The 18,755-nt window shown below is 45.5% G+C and overlaps 1 protein-coding gene across 1 annotated transcript in view; it reads left to right on the top strand.

Annotated features, from left to right (window-relative positions):
• Nucleotides 1–18,755, top strand: part of MCM4 (minichromosome maintenance complex component 4) — a 67,679-nt gene that overhangs the window by 8,241 nt on the left and 40,683 nt on the right. The window contains exons 2-8 of the mRNA XM_078687321.1: nt 155–228; nt 2,229–2,390; nt 2,569–2,735; nt 2,836–2,937; nt 6,623–6,718; nt 6,805–6,900; nt 15,977–16,115. Coding sequence (XP_078543447.1) covers nt 159–228; nt 2,229–2,390; nt 2,569–2,735; nt 2,836–2,937; nt 6,623–6,718; nt 6,805–6,900; nt 15,977–16,115 — 832 coding nt within the window. The 5' untranslated portion in view covers nt 155–158. The remainder of the gene's footprint in view (nt 1–154; nt 229–2,228; nt 2,391–2,568; nt 2,736–2,835; nt 2,938–6,622; nt 6,719–6,804; nt 6,901–15,976; nt 16,116–18,755) is intronic.

Here is an 18,755-nt window from a genome sequence, read left to right as displayed (position 1 = left end):
CATGGTGCTATGTGGAGCCAGTGGTAGTAATATGCAAATAAGTGATATAACTTAATGCACACTGTCAGCTCCACTACCGGCATTCAAAGATTTCGCTTTCTGTTTCACATATATTTACCACGGTTTTAATGTTGTTTTTTTTTTTATTCCACAGCAACATGTCATCTCCAGCTTCCACCCCTGGCCGTAAAGGCAGTAAGCGCGGAAGAGGCAGCAATCCACCAACTCGTGAGTACATACAGTAGCTACTAGCCCTGTAGTGATTTTGAATCTCTTGCATTCACACAGTATTTTTTTTTATTTTTAGCGCATTGTAAATAAAACCTGCATTGTGCCACAGATGTGGAGTCCTAATCAAAGCACATACATCTTTCAATGGGTATAATCGGTTTCCTCAGGAAAGGAGAATAGCATCAATGAACATACTAGTCTGCGTCTTTTAGTCTCTTACCCACATCACTACTGAGGTCAGGCTTCTTAGTCTCTAACATCTCGAAATTGGAGCCCCCGCTAGACTTGTTGAAGTCTCTGGGTCCAGTGTGTCATCAGATAGGGCAAACGCCATACATCTTTAGGTGCCTTTTGTTGGGTCCATACCCTAACGCAGCCCCACCGACCTGGTGGGGCCAGAGAAGCTCCCAGAATTACTCCTTCTCTTTGGGGAGTCGGAGAGTATCTCATCCCTCTTCAAGGGTCTACCCCAAAAAAGTCTTGAAAGGTCCTCCGTTATCCTTGGGCTGAGCCATGTGGGATGGAGTTTAGCAAAAGTCTCATTCCTGTCTTTGTATAATGCTAAATCTGTGAGCCCGTCTTGCGCCTAAAGCTAAGGGGCTGCAATTGCAATGAGCGGGGGAGGTGGGGGCTGTAAGCTGGGAATGTCTGCCTACACTGAATTACAAAATAGCAATATAAATGATGGAAACCTAAAACAAAAAACGGGTACAGAGAAAAAGCTAAATAAAGCTGAGCTGGCGAACGTCATTACCACAACAATTGTCTTTACAATAGGCTGTTAAATTCCGGTCCAACCAGTAAAGCACCCGCCAACGACCAACACGCACAACAGGGAAGAAAAAATAAATTTCTGTCCATCGGGCTCCACATCCTTCCCCTCTGGCTATGCAAGATCCCTATAGTCGGTATTTAAGTAGAGAATAACTGGGTTCCACGACCTGTTAAATGCACGATGTGCCCCTCTTTCGGTTAGGCTAGCATTTTTGTGGCTTAAGAGTTTTCACACCCTTTGAATCCATCGATCGTAGGGAGGGCTAGTGGTTTTCCCCATAGTGATAAAATGCCAGTTTCTCAGACGGAAAGGGATGGAAGATTATGTTTATTTTCCCTTTTCTCGAATGTAATTGCTATAGCGCATCAGCCGGGGCTCCAAGATGACTATCTGTCTACATCACCATCTGCAATTTGGGAAATGCCAGCAACTAGTACTCCATGAGTTTGGGGAATTCTCTTAATTTGTAGAATTGTCCCTGCTCCGCATTACTCTACAACACAAACCAGGTTTGGTCTTATCTAATGTAATCAATCAGGGTTATGCCACCTGTACGGGATCTTGTGTTTTACAAAATTCACCTGTGTTCACCTCCTCCAGTTTAGTGTCTTCTATGGCAACATTGATATTTTTCTCATTGTCTGATATGCGTATACTACCATCCGGTGGTTGGATAGTTTCTGGTCAATAAAACACCACAATTTATCAGTTTCCCTCCAAGCCCTTCTAGCCCTTCTACCCCTTAGTACATTTGGGGTGCTTAGCATTGGAGTGGCACACCTCTTCCTCCCGACTTGCGGAGCTTCATACATGCTGTAGGGCTCAGACCTGGGAGGAGTTTTAAAGGCACTAAGGCCGGGGTAAGCTGCTGCCTCAGGGGTGTGTATGTCTTCTCCAAAGACTGAAAATATCACATGCTGCAACTTCTAGCCCCGACTTTTAGATGTCAGCCTTCCATTTAAGCTGGAATAAGGGCTTTGGAGACCTGCAGTTACTATGGCACGTGTTTTCACTTTACCAGCTTGCGCTATATTTTGGGTGATTTGTAAAGTCCATTGGTTTGTGAGGCTGTTTCAAAGTTTTGGACTTAAGAATACCCATATACTGGCGCTGTCAAGCCATATGACTCAGTCTAACAATAAAAGTATGAGTTGCCCCGGTTCACTGTGAAGACTCCAAAATAGATGCAAATAAAAACGTAACACTTATTTTTTTTCTTCAGCCCGCAGTGAAGATGTGCAGTCCCCTCCATCGCAAAGACGTCGTACTGATGATCCATCCACTGGAGAGTTGCTGCCCATGCCAACATCGCCGGCTGCTGATGTGAGCATCCCTAGTGTCCAGGACTCATTGTTCTCAAGCCCAGCTCCCTTCCGTCATTCTGGTAAGTGGTCTCTCTCACTTCTGGTGTTCAGGTGTGGCTGCAGTTGTTAAAGGTGCCTTAGCCTCTCGGGTATATGATTCTAGTACTAATGTTCTTCTTTGGGGAATCCTAACGAAAATTAGATGAGATTTGACCAAGGAGAAGTTTTGAAGCTTACTTCAAATTTTTGTCTCCTCAGTCCAAGCTGCTAGTGAGATGGATCTGAGTTCCCCTCTGACGTACGGGACTCCCAGCTCTAGAGTGGATGGCACCCCACGGAGTGGAGTGAGGGGAACTCCTGCAAGACAGAGACCCGATCTTGGGTCTGTCCGAAAGGCCAGACAGGTGGACCTACACTCTGATCAGGTATGCTCAACCGAAATGCAGAGGGAAAAAGGAAGGGGATGATGCCTGTTTGCAGCTGAGTATTTTGATTGTTTTTTTCTTTATTCCTTTTAACATGCAGCCTGCTGCTGAAGATCTGGTAACCAATGAGCAGTCTTTTGGCCAGAAGTTGGTGATCTGGGGAACTGATGTCAACGTTGCTTCTTGCAAAGAAAAGTTCCAGGTTGGTTTTTTGTATGCACAATTCTTTTTACAACCTGGCTTGTTCTTGACTTGAAAATAGTGTGCTTCTGGTCTGGCCTGTGGGACTGAAAAGGGGATGGTGTCTTCTACTGGCACCCAAAGGAAAAACCCTGCTCTCATTTGTGTCCCAGAGTATTGTCTTCCTTTGTTGCAACATTGCGTCTGTTTAGGTCTCTCCTACTAGACAGTTCATGCGCAGTTTGTTGCGAGACCTATTTTGGGCTTACCAAGAAAGTACAGGGGCTTGGGGCCCACCCATTGCTTACCATCGATTGGCTTTCCTGTACCTCGTTTGCCTGCTTCTTATTAGTTTCCCAGCTTGTTGTTTTTTTGTTTGTACCTCCTATGGAGCATAGTCTCTTTACCATCTCTTTTGATTTTCTGGCTCCTGTGCTTCCGCTGCTTGCTATTCAAGCGCTACTTTTTTCTTTTTGGTTAAGCACTCCACAAGAGTATGTTTTCTAGCTGCCTACCTCGTGTACTTGTATCCCCATACACTCAGTGTTGCTGGTGGTTGCCCATGTGCTTCTCCCCGTCCCTCCATGTTGCACTCGCTCTCTTGTTTATCCCCCTTGCTTTCTCGTCTGTGCTTCTCCCACAGTGACTTCACGTTGCTTTCTCACTTGTTTCTACTCTCCACCCTCCATGTTGCTTTTCCCTCACCCATACCATCCTCATGCTAGTTGATTCTACCCCCATGCACCAAGTGGCTTTTATGTTTAGGCTGTTGCATGTATCCATTTTCTAAGCTTTATCCTTCATGTATATTGTTAGACCTGGGGTCACCAGTCCACACAGGGTAGCCTGGCACAAAGCAGGAACGGCTAAACTCCAAAGGCAATTGTGTTGTGCTTACATTACTCACTCACAGTATCCCAGCGTAGCACCATCAAAAATAACTGACACTACACCATTTTAGAAAAATACGAGCTGTTTTATAAAATTCTCTTGGTTTATTAGCAGTGTTTAGTTTACATTCATAAATAAGCTCTGCTTCATTTTTTTTGGATTTTATTTATATATTTTTATAATTTTTTTATTATATATAATTTTAATATTATTTATTATATTTTAATATATATATATTTATATATATTTTTAATTAATTTATTTAATATAATAAAATATATAATATTTAATATAAAATATTGTTATATATATATATATTTATATAATCAGATTATCAGTACATTCACAATTACACTTGGCATCAAGGGCACATTCCTTCCTCCAGTGGAAAGGGGCTCAATAGTAGTTGTTGGTCCAATATGTATGCATTGAAGAACAGATTTAGTTGAAGCAAATTACAATTGGACAACTTCTCTACAGTACCTCACCACTGTACCTCTTTCTCTGAGAAGTTCAACGTTATTACAGGCAGTAAGTTACAGTATTCCAATAATTCCTCACATTTGCCCGCCAATACCTGGGTTCACAGCAGGCATCTATAAAGAAAGATAGACAAGATATTTCGTCAGTTCCTCCCACCATTAGGATTGTTCTGGATTCACAGGGGCTATCAGAATGTCCCCGTGAACTTTTAGGCTCCAAATAACTTTTCAAACCACAAAGGCAATTCCCTTTAATCAATGCCTTTCTAACCTCGGGTCCACCCTGCTACCTCAGCCCTCATTAGCGATAATTACAGCCTCCTTCTGGCTTCTCTTTCTCACACGCAACCATAAATAACAAGGCAGGAATTCACAACAATGAGTCTTGTATTGAGGTAGGGCTCGTTGCGTAGGTTACAGGTGTAGAGTGTTCCCAACCGTCGTGTTACTGTACAGGCTCGGTTTATTGTCAAAGTTACATGTCATTACGGGCAGGTAGGGTAATTCCACTTCTCCCCTCCCGCCACAATTCTTACGATACGTGCGAGGCCCCCTCTGCCCCTGGGGCTTCACACTTAACTCCAGGCCTCACCGGGTGTTTGGCAGATTATCCCAGACCCCACACTCCTTCACGCGACCTGAGCGGGTCGCGCCGCAGCTAAGCCGTGATGATTCCGGCCCCAGCGCTTCAGCCACACTACAGCTGACTGGGCCGAGACTCCATTGCGTCTTCCGCAGCTCTCTCAGTTCCGTCATCAGCGAGGGCGGGCACTAGGCGGAGCCCTCTCAGTCCTCCGTGACTCCGCCTCTCAACCCTCTGCTCTGCCGATGGAAAACCGGGCCCTCCCCACACAATCTCCTCAATGGGGGCCCGTGACCGGACGGTGACACTCCAGCGATATGGGTCTCCGGTTGTAGCCGCGACCAGGTAGGATTCTCTTCGCGAACTCGGGACCACAGGGATCACCTGGGGCAGCAGTGGTAATGCTACTAACGTTCTTCCCCACACTCCCGACATGACAGTACAGATGAGGCCACAAGGAAAAGGGGGGCAACTAAATTAGTCTCTTTCTTGGACAGTGGCTCTTCCTAGGCTATTTCCTCAATCATTCACGGACAGTTCAGGGTCGTCCTGCCCCGGGGCACTAACGGGTCCTGAAGGTTACTGTAGATGACCAGATTGGTGACAGGCTCAGTCACTAGGTAGGGGGCTATGTCCGCCAAGTGGAATAGCCGGCCCGTGGGACGATCTAACCCTATGCTCAGTGCGCTGTCCTCCCCACTCCTCACCAGGTTCTACTCAAGCTGTCTGGTCACTTCTAAAATGACCGCCCTGGTTCTGACCCTTATATAGACTGACCCTAGCTACTGGAACCAGCTGGAAGGTTCTAGAACCATCCCAGTGTAATCCTATGGCTCAGGTCTCTGAGGTAAAAATGTGGCAGTTACAAGCCATCATTTGTAGGGGCAGCCAGGACCTATTAAAAAAATGAGGGGCAAGGTAGCACCCAGCCCCTAGGACAACGCCAAAAATTCCAGTGGACAAAAAGGGAAAAAGTTAGGAGGCAAAAAGGGACCAAAATAAATAATAATTGGAAGGGATCACCCAAAGGGCTGACAGGTCTAACACATATGCATTCAATAAATATTTTAAAACCACCGAAGTTCGCTTTGTCAGGATGCTTTCCAAATTACCCTGGAGAAGAGTCCAATGAAATGTCTAGAAAACACATTTTGAGTGCGCCCCTTGCACATGGGTTTCTTAAGGCCTTCTAACAACATTGTAAGGCTTGGCTCCACTGACAGAGTAATATTTGACAAGTGATGGATCAAAGAAGCCTACAGGGTAGAGCTCAGCAGAAACTTAGGAGAGTTGGGAGTCAGGTCTTGGTTATAATGGGATGGGAGACGGGCATGGAAACGGGCACCTTGCTTTCTTTGTGGCAATAGGCATGTAACTAGAAATGTTGTTTCTGTACACCTTTTATTCCCTCTTGTCACCCATATCCCATGCACCAAATATTCCTTTTCTACTTTAAAAGCTAGATCTTACTCCACCTCCTGGTTCTAGAAAAGATGGTATTTTGTTTTTCCTCTTTGCATTGCTTTCACCAATTCCACTCTACATTTCAGTCTTCTAAAGGCAGGTTGCTCCTTGGAGCTTGTGCAATGGCTAGCTTTGGTCTGCAGTATCAAACTGCTTTGGACCGCACACACACGTTTTGTCTAAAAGCAGTCCAATGATGGTCCATTTGGATTCTGCTAAAAATGGCAGTAATACAGATTGATATTATATTCAAAAGACTCGCCATATTGATTATTTCTTTCTTTCAGAGATTTCTTCAGCGCTTCATTGACCTTCTGTCGAAAGAGGATGAAAATGCTGGCCTGGACCTGAACGAGCCTCTCTACATGCAGCGCCTCGAGGAGGTGCGTGTCTGCAGTCCTACCTCGCCTGTATGATTTAAAGTAACTCTGGCAAGGCTAGAACTAATTTCTGTTTTCTCCTTCTGCAGATCAACATGGTTGGGGAGCCCTTCCTGAATGTTGACTGTAGCCACCTGCGAACGTTTGACCAAGATCTGTACAGGCAGCTGGTGTGCTACCCTCAAGTAAGATTGCTGGTTTGCTATTGGAAAGGGTTGGTGCCTGCGAGACCAGAGCAGTTTCTAGGCAGAACATTTTGTTCTCCAATTTTGTATCACGGTCTAAATTTGAGAGCATCTTTTCTCTGATTATTCATTACTCAAGCTCTGGAATTAATCCTCTTTCAGCTCCTGGTCTTTCACTCTTGGGAAAGTGTAAATCACTGATTATTCATTACTCGACATGTGATGAAGAAAGGCTGCGTCTGTGCCTCATGAGGATAGTGTTCCTGCCTCACTAGCCTGGTTTGACAATAAACAAATTATCTTATGTAGGTCATGCATGTAGAAGAGCTGGATAATATTCCAGTCAATGATTCTAATTTACAGAATGATGATTGTCCATAACCGCCACACGCCTCCCCCCCCCCCGGCCTTTCCAACGCCGGAACACCCATTCCTGACCCCTGAAAACCTCATCACCCATAAACCCTACCCATTACTGAACCTTAAAAATGCTCACCAGCCCTAAATTCCAGCCAACTGTGAACCCTAAACTCCTTAACATCCCTACAAACACCCATGCCGGAACCCTAAAAACCCCTGTCCTCCCCTAGGCTCCACTCATCCATGAACCCTAAAAGCCCCTCGCCACCCCTACACTCTACCCGTTCCTGGTCCCTAAAAAACCCCACCCCCTAAAGTTCGCCCATCTCCAAACCTTAAACGTTTTTTTTTAACTCGACTTCGCTCATTCCTGAATCCAAATCTCCCTCACCACCTCTGAACTCAACTCCTGTTTAATGTCATTTTGGATTTTTCCTTCCAATCATTTCCTTAGAAATATTTCCTTTTTGGTTTATTTATATTACCTTAAAATCGTCATTCCATAAAATTGGTTTCCCAGAAACCTCACCAGTCTGCTCCTTTTGCATGTTAAAGTAGTGGGTTCTTAGGAGCCCCATTTTGTATATGCTTTTTCTATAAGTCGTGTTATCCTAACTTGGGTGTTTCCTCTTAAAGAATATCCATGAATCCGTTGAAAAATGACTGGTGTTCTCCTGAAGCTGTTGATGGGTCATTTCTTCTCTCCGATGATGGCACCCGGGGAAAGCATGACACAGCCTAGTTCTTCCTCTGGGGATTTCGTGCTGGGAAAACAGGACATGGGTGGGAATAGGTAGCTGGGGAGGGGGGGTGTTAAGATGTAAGGGAGGGTCTGGAGAAGTGTAGTCTGACTTCTGGACTTTTTGCACCATTGACGGGGGTGTAGGGGGATAAAAAAGTTGTCTGCCCACCCTACAGAATTATATGGTTCTGGGAACAAGGGCTTGTTTTCTGTACTGCAGCCTATCGGCCAAGGTTACCGGAGTTGTAGGTTGGAGTCTGAAAGCTCAGTGTGCGGTACATTGTCGAGTGAGAAGTGTTCAGGGGAGGGTGTATTGTAGATAAAAGAAAGAGCCTGGGGAGAATGCAAGAATGAAGGGTTTGGAACACGGAAGGATGGAACAAGGTATGGCGTTTGGGGGAATGGACGATAGGTGTGAGATGCGAGTGGTTGTGGGGTGTATGGGGGACGTGTCTTATGTGTAAAGTTGATGGTTCGAGGCATGTGGGCTGCTGAATTCATATCTGTAGCATAGATTGCCGCCTAGTGTTTGGTCCGGATGATTGCACATTGTTGTCCTGGAAGAGTCTTTGAAGTATCACGAGATAGGTGGCTCCTCCCCTGGACTACAGTGCGCATGGGCATCGACTCCATCCCCAGATTGTTTTTTTTCCGCCATTGGGTTCGGATGCTTATTTGATCACTCAAGTTCGGAATCAGTAGAAACCTTTCTTTTTGGCCCAAAGGCCTTTACTATATCGTCGGTATTGTCTTGCGATCGGTGCCCAGTTCTGTTCCAGCTCAGTTCCCGAGTCTGACATCCAGAGGAGTCGCGTGGCTCTTCGGCGTTGAAGGCCCGGTCGACGCCAGAGGCCTTATTCGACGAACCATCATGGAACGGAGCCCGTCCAAAAGGTGCCCCGTGTGCAACTCGAAGTATCCTCACATCGACGTCCACACGGTGTGCAACAAGTGCCTGTTGCCGGATCACGATGAAGCCAACTGTATGGCTTGTTCTCGTTTCCGCTCCAAGAAGACGATTCGACTTAGGCGCGCCAGGAGGCCCAGCAGACGGCACCTGACCCGGTGAACATTTTCGATACCGAGGAGGAAGAGGCAGACGAGCAGGAAGATCAACAGCCGATGTCCAATCCAGCAGCGGAGATCGACTCCAGCTACGACGCTGATGTTGAAATGCTCGATACTGAAGAAGTCGTCGACGAGGTAGGAGACGACAATGGGGCCTATGGGGCCATGGAAGATAGCTCAAGCGAAGAACTATGCCCAACCGTCAAAACAATTCATACGGCTCAGGTCGAGGGATCGCCACATGGCCTTACCCAAGATCCTACACTGGGTTCTACAGCCTCGCCTCCAGGCCCGGCTTCGGACACTTCTAACGAGCCACAAATGGTGAAATCGAAACCGAAAGAGAAAGCTTCGGGGTCTACACAACCGAAAGCACTAGAGGCGCCATCGAAACCGAAAGTGCGTGTTGCTTTGGTCGGCTCGAAGTCTTCTGACCGATCAGTGCCAACAAAGCTTAAAAAGGTTATCGACCTGGTGAGGTCGCTAAAGGGTGTCGAGCCGAAGACTGGGACAACGAAAACACTGGTCAAGGTCGTTGACCCGAAGAAATCGGCGCCAAGGGCCGTCGACACAGACAAAGGACTCGGACCTCAAAAAGTTGTCGATCCTGCGAGTCGGCTGGACAAGGCCAAAAGCAATACAACCCTCGAGTCCGTGCCTGGCGGTGGCTCGAAGGAACCAGTCGAGTCGACGCAGCCGTCCGCCTCCTTCTCGAAGCAGGTGTCGGAATTGTTGAAACGCATTAAGGAGAAAGCTTCCGTTGTCGGTCCGAAGGATACTTCCACGCCGAAGCCTGCCACCAAACCTCAAAAGTCGCCGGCGCCCATTCAGTTTAAGCTGCCACCAAAAGTGGTGCCAAAGGCCTTCGCACCTAAGACGGTCGTCGAGGCGTCCATGAAGGGGTCCACGGGGCCGAAGCCTACACCTGCGGTTGTGGGCACACAGCATCGACAACCCCTGCTTGAGGAGCAGTCGGAACAATTCATCGACGCCGACACGGGTAAACGTTCTATCTACAAACGAAATATCGCCCGGCACAGCCTATGGAGTCCTACACAATTCTATTAAAGAAGAAGGATTCCACGGCTTCACCCGTTCTTGTCGAACTGATAGCTCCACATGGACAGGACACTGCTCCTATCTCGCCCACTTACTCAGATGTGGAGGCTGGGGAAGGTGACTATAATGAGTACAACTACCCTGCCGACACTGATCCTGAGAATCAACATGACACATGGGCAGATGCTGCTGACCCAGGAGATCCACAAACTGCCCCAGACACTCGTGTATAACGTGAAAACATCGCCTACTGAGGACTCGGCGGCATTTAATGCGCTTATTGAAAGGGCAGCCAAAAATCATGATGTCCAGCTCCGTGCTGACCCTATTGAGGTGGATTTTTTGTTTGACACCTTTTCCACCTCTGAGAGGACCGTAAAGACTCTGCCAATGCTAAAGGGTGTCTTAAAACATGCTGGAGACATTTTTAAAGAGCCCACAGGGACCAGAGTTATAAACCCCAGGATTGAGAAGAAGTACAAGCCGGCGCCTGGGGACCCTACCTACATCAAGGGCCAGTTGCCGTTGGACTCTCTGGTTGTTTCCAATGCCCGGAAGAGGGCAAACTCACAGACTACTGGTGATGCTCCTCCCCCTGACAAGGAATCTAAAGTGCTAGAAGCATCAGGGAAAAGGGTGGCGGTTCAAGTGGCCAATATCTGGCGCATTTCAAACACTCAGGCACTCTTAGCCAGATATGACAGGGCACATTACTATACAGTTGAGACCCTGTTACAACACTTGCCAGATGAATATAAAGAGGCAGCAGAGATGCTCATACAGGAAGGAAAGCTAATCTCAAATGCTTCTATTAAGTGCGCACTGGACGCAGCAGACACCGCGGCCAGGGCCATTAATACCAGTGTGATGTTACGGCGGCAGGCCTGGCTCAGAATCTCCGGGTTCAAGCCGGAGATACAAACCACCATCCTAAATCAGCCTGTAAACCCTGATCACTTATTTGGACCTGAGGTGGACACCACCCTAGAAAAAATCAAAAAGGACACTGAAACTGCGAAGTCTATGGGGGCTCTCCAGTCGCAGCAGTTCATGGGTGGTTCTTTTCGTTGCTCCGGCAATAGAGGTGTTTCCAGAGGCCAGATGCCCCAGCAAACACAGTACAATAAGGGTGGCGCGCAAAACACGTACACCAAACAAAGTAGAGGTGGCTATCGCGGAAACAGCGCCAAAGGCAGAGGTCGTGGAAACAACAGCTCCCGATCCTCCGCCGCCAACAAACAGTGACGCCTTGTCACTGCCCCCCGACCATACAACACCAGTCGGGGTGAGACTCCAACAGTTCCTGCCGGTCTGGAAATCCATCACCACAGACAGGTGGGTCATAAAGCTCATCCACTACGGTTATTGTCTGGAGTTAACATTCACTCCACCCAACATACCCCCAAAACACCGTCCTATGTCCACAGAGCATTTGCACTTATTGCAGCAGGAGGTACTAGTCATGCTGCAAAAAGGGGCAATCGAGCTCGTGCCGGTGGAAGAAAGAGGCACAGGAGTGTACTCCCTGTACTTCTTAATCCCGAAAAAGGACGGGTCCCTCCGACCCATACTGGACCTCAGACCCCTAAACCAGTACATTCTATCAGAACACTTTCACATGCTAACACTGCAGCAGGTTCTTCCGTTGCTCAATCAGGGAGATTTCCTCGCCACATTAGATCTAAAGTATGCATATTTCCACATTCCGCTACATCCGTCACACACAAAATACCTCAGATTCACCATTCAGATTCAGCATTACCAATTCAAAGTCCTCCCTTTCGGAGTAACAGGGCCCAGGGTGTTCACAAAGTGCCTAGCGACAGTGGCTGCACACCTCAGGAGACAACACGTTCACGTCTACCCTTATCTGGACGACTGGCTTGTCCAAGCAAAGTCGGCCCAGCAGCGCGCCGCCAACATGTCCCACACCATTCACCTTCTTCACGATCTGGGATTCTCACTGAATTACCCAAAGTCACACCTTCAGCCCGCCCACGTACGGCAGTATCCGGGCGCGACAATAAACACTCTGGCAGCCAAAGCACAGCCAAATTCAGTGAGGATCAACAGCATTCAATTGCTGATACAGAAATTCAGACCGCAACACTCGCTTCCAGCACGAGTGTTCTTGCAGTTGATAGGCATGATGGCCTCCTGCATCTTCATAGTCCCGCACACGAGACTACATATGCGTCCGCTTCAGGAGCGCTTAGCACGTCAGTGGAATCAGGCTCACAGGCTCACGGACAGTTAAAAGACCTAGTGTTGGTGACCGGTCGTGCATACAACTCTCTGCATTTGTGGAATCCACACAACCTTTTGCAAGGGCCGACCGTTCCAGGAGCCTGTGCCACAGATCATCCTAACGACAGACGCATCTCTCCAGGGTTGGGGAGCTCATGTACTCCACTACACGGTGCAGGGAATATGGACAACGCAGCAAAAGAAGATGCACATCAACCTCCTAGAGCTGATGGCAATCTTCATGGCAATGAAGGCATTCAAGGTACATCTGTGCAACACGGTCGTGTTGATCCGGACGGACAACATGACTGCTATGTACTACATTCAGAAGCAGGGAGGTACACACTCTCCACAGTTGTCTCATCTGGCTCAGAGCATGTGGAAGTGGGCCATTCAAAGGAACATCTTCCTCATGGCGGAACACCTCCCAGGCAAGGACAATCAGATGGCGGACCTGCTCAGCAGGCACAGCCACCAAATGCACGAGTGGGAGATACATCCATCAGTACTCCACCCGTACTTCCAGCAGTGGGGTCATCCAGAGATAGACCTGTTTGCCTCAAAGGAAAACGCCAAATGCCAAAGCTTTGCCGCCAGGTTCCCGCACCCACAGTCGCAGGGCAATGCGATATGGATGAACTGGTCAGGCAAATTTGCGTACGCTTTTCCCCCAGCCCCTCTAATACCGCTGGTGGCACGCAAGCTAAAGCAACACTCGATGACGCTCATCCTGGTTGCTCCAACGTGGGCACGCCAACCATGGTACACCACGTTTCTAGAACTTTCCGTGGTACCGCATCAAAGGCTGCGCCTCACTCCCAGCCCTTTGATGCAGAGCCATGGCGACATTCAGCACCCAGATCCGCAACAGGTCAACCTGGCGATCTGGCTCCTGAGGTCTTAGAATTTGGCTACCTCAACTTGCCTCCCGACTGCATGGATATCATACGGGAGGCAAGAAAGCCCACCACCAGAGCATGCTATGCGGCAAAATGGAAGCAGTTTGTCATTTATTGTGCAGACCACAACATCAACCCGCTTGACGCGTCTACGCACATCATCATTTGTTATCTGTTACATCTTTACAAATGCAATCTGGCTTATGCTTCCATTCGGATACATTTATCCGCCATAGCGGCTTATCTCCAAAACAGGCAGCATCTCTCACTTTTCAGAGTGCCTGCCATTAAAGCCTTTCTGGAAGGACTCAAACGAGTCATTCCTCCCCGGACCCCACCAGCTCCTGAATGGAACCTTAATGTGGTCCTCACCCGACTGATGGGTCCACCTTTTGAGCCTCTACATTCATGCGAGATTCAGTTCTTAACATGGAAAGTGGCTTTCCTGATAGCAATTGGCGTATATTTAACAAGGACCCCCTGGGTTCATAAAAATAAGGTTCCTAGACCAGGGAAAGAATAAACAATTGATATGTAACAATCTAGGCAACCATGAAGAAGCAAATCAATATAGAAATTAATAATTGGAAGGGAACTAAGCTACAACAATACTTTTTAAATTCAACAGTTTATTAATAATTAAAAAATGACAAAGTACAATATCACATTTCAAAGTTAAAATGCACAATAAAAAGTATAATTTGCACAAAAAAGAAATAAACACAATACATAAATCACATTACATGTGAAAGTGCATATAAAGTTAAAAAAGGAAGTGGCAAAATAGTACTCTACGCGCGTTTCGGCGGCCAGCGCCTTCTTCTGGAGCAGCCACGAAAATGTCTAAAAAGTAAATTTACATAAAGGAAAAAATTACACACAGTAAAAGTAATATTTTACAAAGTTAAAAAGCAATTTACAAATTTTCCAGTAGCCTAAAGTTAAACCTTCCTATTTACAATAGTCATAGTGTAATGACACACCAACACTATTAGTTTCATTTCCTTGCAGTACTAACTCTTTAGGGGATAAAGGGCATATGGCAGAGTGATATAAAAATACGGGGACCTCTTGGTAAATAGGGGCAGCGAATAACTTCAAGAGGCCATGTAGGTCTCAAGGGACCCTCATTGAATATGCAGGTGGTCTGATTTATCTTTTTATAGTGATTCTAGCTGTAGTCTATACTTACAAGAGATGTTGTTATATTGATGTGTAGGGTATAGTTTGCTCTCTTAGTCTCTTAAGTAAGCGGTTTATTTCTTTTTTGTGCAAATTATACTTTTTATTGTGCATTTTAACTTTGAAATGTGATATTGTACTTTGTCATTTTTTAATTATTAATAAACTGTTGAATTTAAAAAGTATTGTTGTAGCTTAGTTCCCTTCCAATTATTAATTTCTATATTGATTTGCTTCTTCATGGTTGCCTATATTGTTACATATCAATTGTTTTTTCCTGATAGCAATTACATCTCTGCGACGAGTTAGTGAACTCCAGGCACTAACTATCCAAGAGCCATTCATACAAATTCACTCCAACCGGGTGGTGCTGCGCACTAACCCTAAATTTCTTCCAAAGGTGGTTTCACAGTTCCATATCAATCAAACTATTGAACTGCCTATGTTCTTCCAAAATCCTGAGTCGGTGGCGGAGACAATGCTCCACACTCTGGACGTCAAAAGAGCTTTAATGTATTACATTGATAGGACCAAAGATTTTAGGAAGACTAAACAACTCTTTGTTGCCTTTTCAGCCCAACACAAAGGCAACCCCTTTTCCAAAGCAGGTATAGCCAGGTGGATCGTTAAGTGTATTCAAATTTGCTATCAAAAAGCAATCCCCCCAAGGGCACACTCCACCCGCAAGTTGGGGGCCTCCATGGCTTTCCTTGGAAATATTCCTTTAGAAGACATTTGTAGAGCAGCCACATGGCCTACCACACACACACATTTACAAAACACTACTGTGTAGATGTGCACTCCAAACAGCAGGCAGCTGTAGGGCAGGCTGTTCTAAGAACACTTTCTCAACCTGCTGCAGCTGGCACAGGCGGCCGCCGCTAATGGAGGGACTAATATGTATTCTATGCAACAGATATGAATTCAGCAGCCCACGTGCCTCGAACCGAATATGCTACTTACCAGTATGCATCTGTTCTTGGCATGTAGGGCTGCTGACATTCATATCGCCCGCCCTCCTCCCCGGCGCCTGTAGCGGCTGCAGCACTTACAATTACTCTTAGCATGGTCATCACTCAGTGTTGCACCATCTTTGCCACAATGGCTAAAAACAATCTGGGGATGGAGTCAATGCCCATGCGCTCTGTAGTCCAGGGGAGGAGCCACCTATCTCGTGATACTTCGAAGACTCTTCCAGGACAACAATGTTCAATCATCCGGACCCAACACTAGGCGGCAATCTATGCAACAGATATGAATGTCAGCAGCCCTACATGCCAAGAACAGATGCATACTGGTAAGTAGCATATTCGTTATTGTTGAATAAGTTTGCAACCATGTCCTAATAATGGCCTTTTACGCTAATCATGGTCATGAGTGTTTTGTTGTTGCACGACAAGCCATCTTGTTTGTTCTGAACTGGACATAGCTAGTCTGTTTGGGGATTTGGCATGTGCGAAGTTGATTTTGTTGTGCTGAACAATGTATAGTTTTAATCTCTTCACTTCATTTCTCACAGGAAGTTATCCCGACTTTTGATATGGCTGTCAATGAGCTCTTCTTTGAGCGTTACCCAGATTCTATTTTGGAGCACCAGATTCAGGTCCGGCCCTACAACGCATTAAAGACCCGCAACATGAGGAGCTTGAACCCAGAAGGTAACCCTTCTGCTGCGGTCTTCCTCCTTTTCATTTAACAATAATATTAATCACAATCAACGGGAAAGCATATAGATTTAAAGCGATTGGGATAATCATGAGGGCAGGAGATGTGTATCAGTTCTTTGGTGGCCTGGGCTTTTTTCAATGCATAGGGTTTTTTGTGAATGAATTTCCTTATCACGAGCAAAGTGGCTGCATTTCTGACATAAAAGGTCAGGGAATGCCAAATGCTTGGTACCTTGCCCAAGAGCAACATAAAAAGCGTACTTTTTTTCTAATTTGCATTGCTGACTTCTAGGGGCAGGTACATAGGAATACTGCGTGCCCTTAAAGGCTATGAAATGTTATAGAATATCTACTTGTTGAAGGGATGGGATTTTTCAGAAATGCAATTGTTAAATTTAAAAAAAAGTCAATTTTGTTGCCATGCAGGGAGGTGAGAAATTATGGCTTTGTGCTTATATTGGAGCTCTGGTATTAACCACTTCGATTAAGCAAGGACTCTAATCTACATACAGGGGGTGGAAGTAGTTGAGACCCAGTAGTTTTCTGATAGGATGCCAAGCAAGTCTGCACATCTACAAACATGCATGTTTTAGGGGATATTTGCCAACTCCGCTCCAATCCCTTCTTGCACTAGAAAGTATTGGAATTGAATTAAATTCCTAACCAGTGCAGAAGTAAAACATTTTTCAGGGTGGGGAGCATATAGCGAAAATGAATTTGCGATTGCTCTGATTTTGAGATCAGCAAATATACATGTGCATTGTTGTGAAAAACTTGAATTTAAGCATCTGCTGGGTGTTTAGTTTCCATGTCTGTAAACTCTTGGGAGCTCCTGAAGTTGTTAATCTGCGCCAATGCAAGGACGTATGATACCTTTGGGGTGCGTTTTTGTGGCTTTAAGAATGGGGACTCTAATTTATTGATGTTGACTGTGTTGTCCATAAAGGTTTTACAGATTCACCACTATTAATCTTTTATAAGCACTGCATGCGTGAAACACATTTTATTGAATGACGATGCCTCAGTGGAATGGTATTTCAAACTGCACAATGGGTTTTGCAAATTTTCATTTTTCCCTCAGTTGCAAAATCATTTTGTTCACATTTTTATTTTGGAAGGAAACACCAGTCTTGCTTTTGAGATTCTGGATGTATTTGCATATCGCCAGGGACCCTTCCAAGTAGCAAAACATTGTTACATTTTACAAACCTGTATTTTTTATTTTATTTTTTATGGCGGAACCCTGCAGAAATGTAAGCTGCAATCACCGCTTTTTCTTGGTGCGTGATTCTAATAATAAACGCTTTCTATTAGTGGATCCTAAGTAAAAGTTTGAACAACTTCTACAAATAGATACAGATATTTCCTTTAGCCGCCAACAGTCCTCTTTAATTCATTCTTTAATGTGGTACTGTAAATTGGCAGCCGAAGGGTTTGCACTGTAGTGGGTTGTCCTACTTGACAAGTGGACAATATAAAGATTAAAACTTGTCATTAGATCCGAAAATGTGCTGGGCGGCATACAATAGAATTCCAAACCCCTGCACTTAGTGTGACACCAGTATTGCGTCAGTTGTGCCCTTCTTGCTGTTTACGTTAGTTTTAGTTTGCATACCAATTTCTTAAAGAACCTCTCCCGTTTGGAACTGATACTAGTCGTGTAAGGTGCAATTCTTCTTTACCAGTTGTTCAACAGGTATTCCTTAGGTCATCTTTTCAATTTGTCTATCTGTTTCTTTTTAGTTACTAAAATATCTTAGTCAAGGCGTGCATTTTTCTTGCCTGCCACCGTTTTCTACATAAATGTATACCATCAACCACACTGAGTTTTCCTTGGCTTTCACTTGAGTCTTTTTATTGCAGTTGTCTATCTTTGTTTGTGAAGCCAGGTCAGATTAGTTGCAATTGTCTTTTAAAAAAAAAAAATATATCTAGCTATTAACTGCGTTTGCTGTGAATAAGAGCTAAAATTTCAGTTTCCCTTAAATGCTTCAAACGTGTACTCATGAGTCAGTGCTTGGGCCAAGTATGGCCATCCTATTTCCTCTGGTTAAAGGGAACTCATTAGCTCTCCACAACAGCTGGAAGATCTTTTTCCACAATATCATGTGTTTGGGACAGTCCAACTAAATATAAAATCGGCCTCTCCACATACGCGCCAACAGCAGTTCAATATGTTACAGTACTTAAGTTTGACTGGAATGAGGTACCCAAATGCCATAGTCCTGGCAGATGTTTCTGTTCGCAATACAGATCCATTGAAATGTGTAATATCCTCTTAAGATTTTCTCACTTTTTCACAGTTGTCCTACCTTAAATTGTTTCCAATGTTTACATATCTGCGTGTTTCAGAAAGTGTCTGAATCTTGTACAGGTTTGACGCTACCTAACTTGTCTCCTGGATTATTAGCATCTTCATGGGTATCACAGTTTTTTCAAAGCATATGTGACTTCGTTTTTCCCTGTAGCCCAGTGGCTAAGTTGTTGGCCACCGAGACCCCCAAATGATGTTTTGCAGTTCTCCAAAGATTTTACAATTCCTCCCTCCGAAAGGTCCCAGAATATTTGCCACTTGCCCTCCTGTTTCCGAAGTCCTGTGCCATAGTTTGCTGGTTTGAAGGGTTTCTTAGT

The sequence above is a fragment of the Lissotriton helveticus genome, chromosome 4_1 (assembly GCF_964261635.1).
Source record: "Lissotriton helveticus chromosome 4_1, aLisHel1.1, whole genome shotgun sequence".
Taxonomy (NCBI): Eukaryota; Metazoa; Chordata; class Amphibia; order Caudata; family Salamandridae; genus Lissotriton; species Lissotriton helveticus.
Note: the sequence above shows the minus strand (reverse complement) of the source record. Positions and strands in the feature narration are given on the sequence as shown.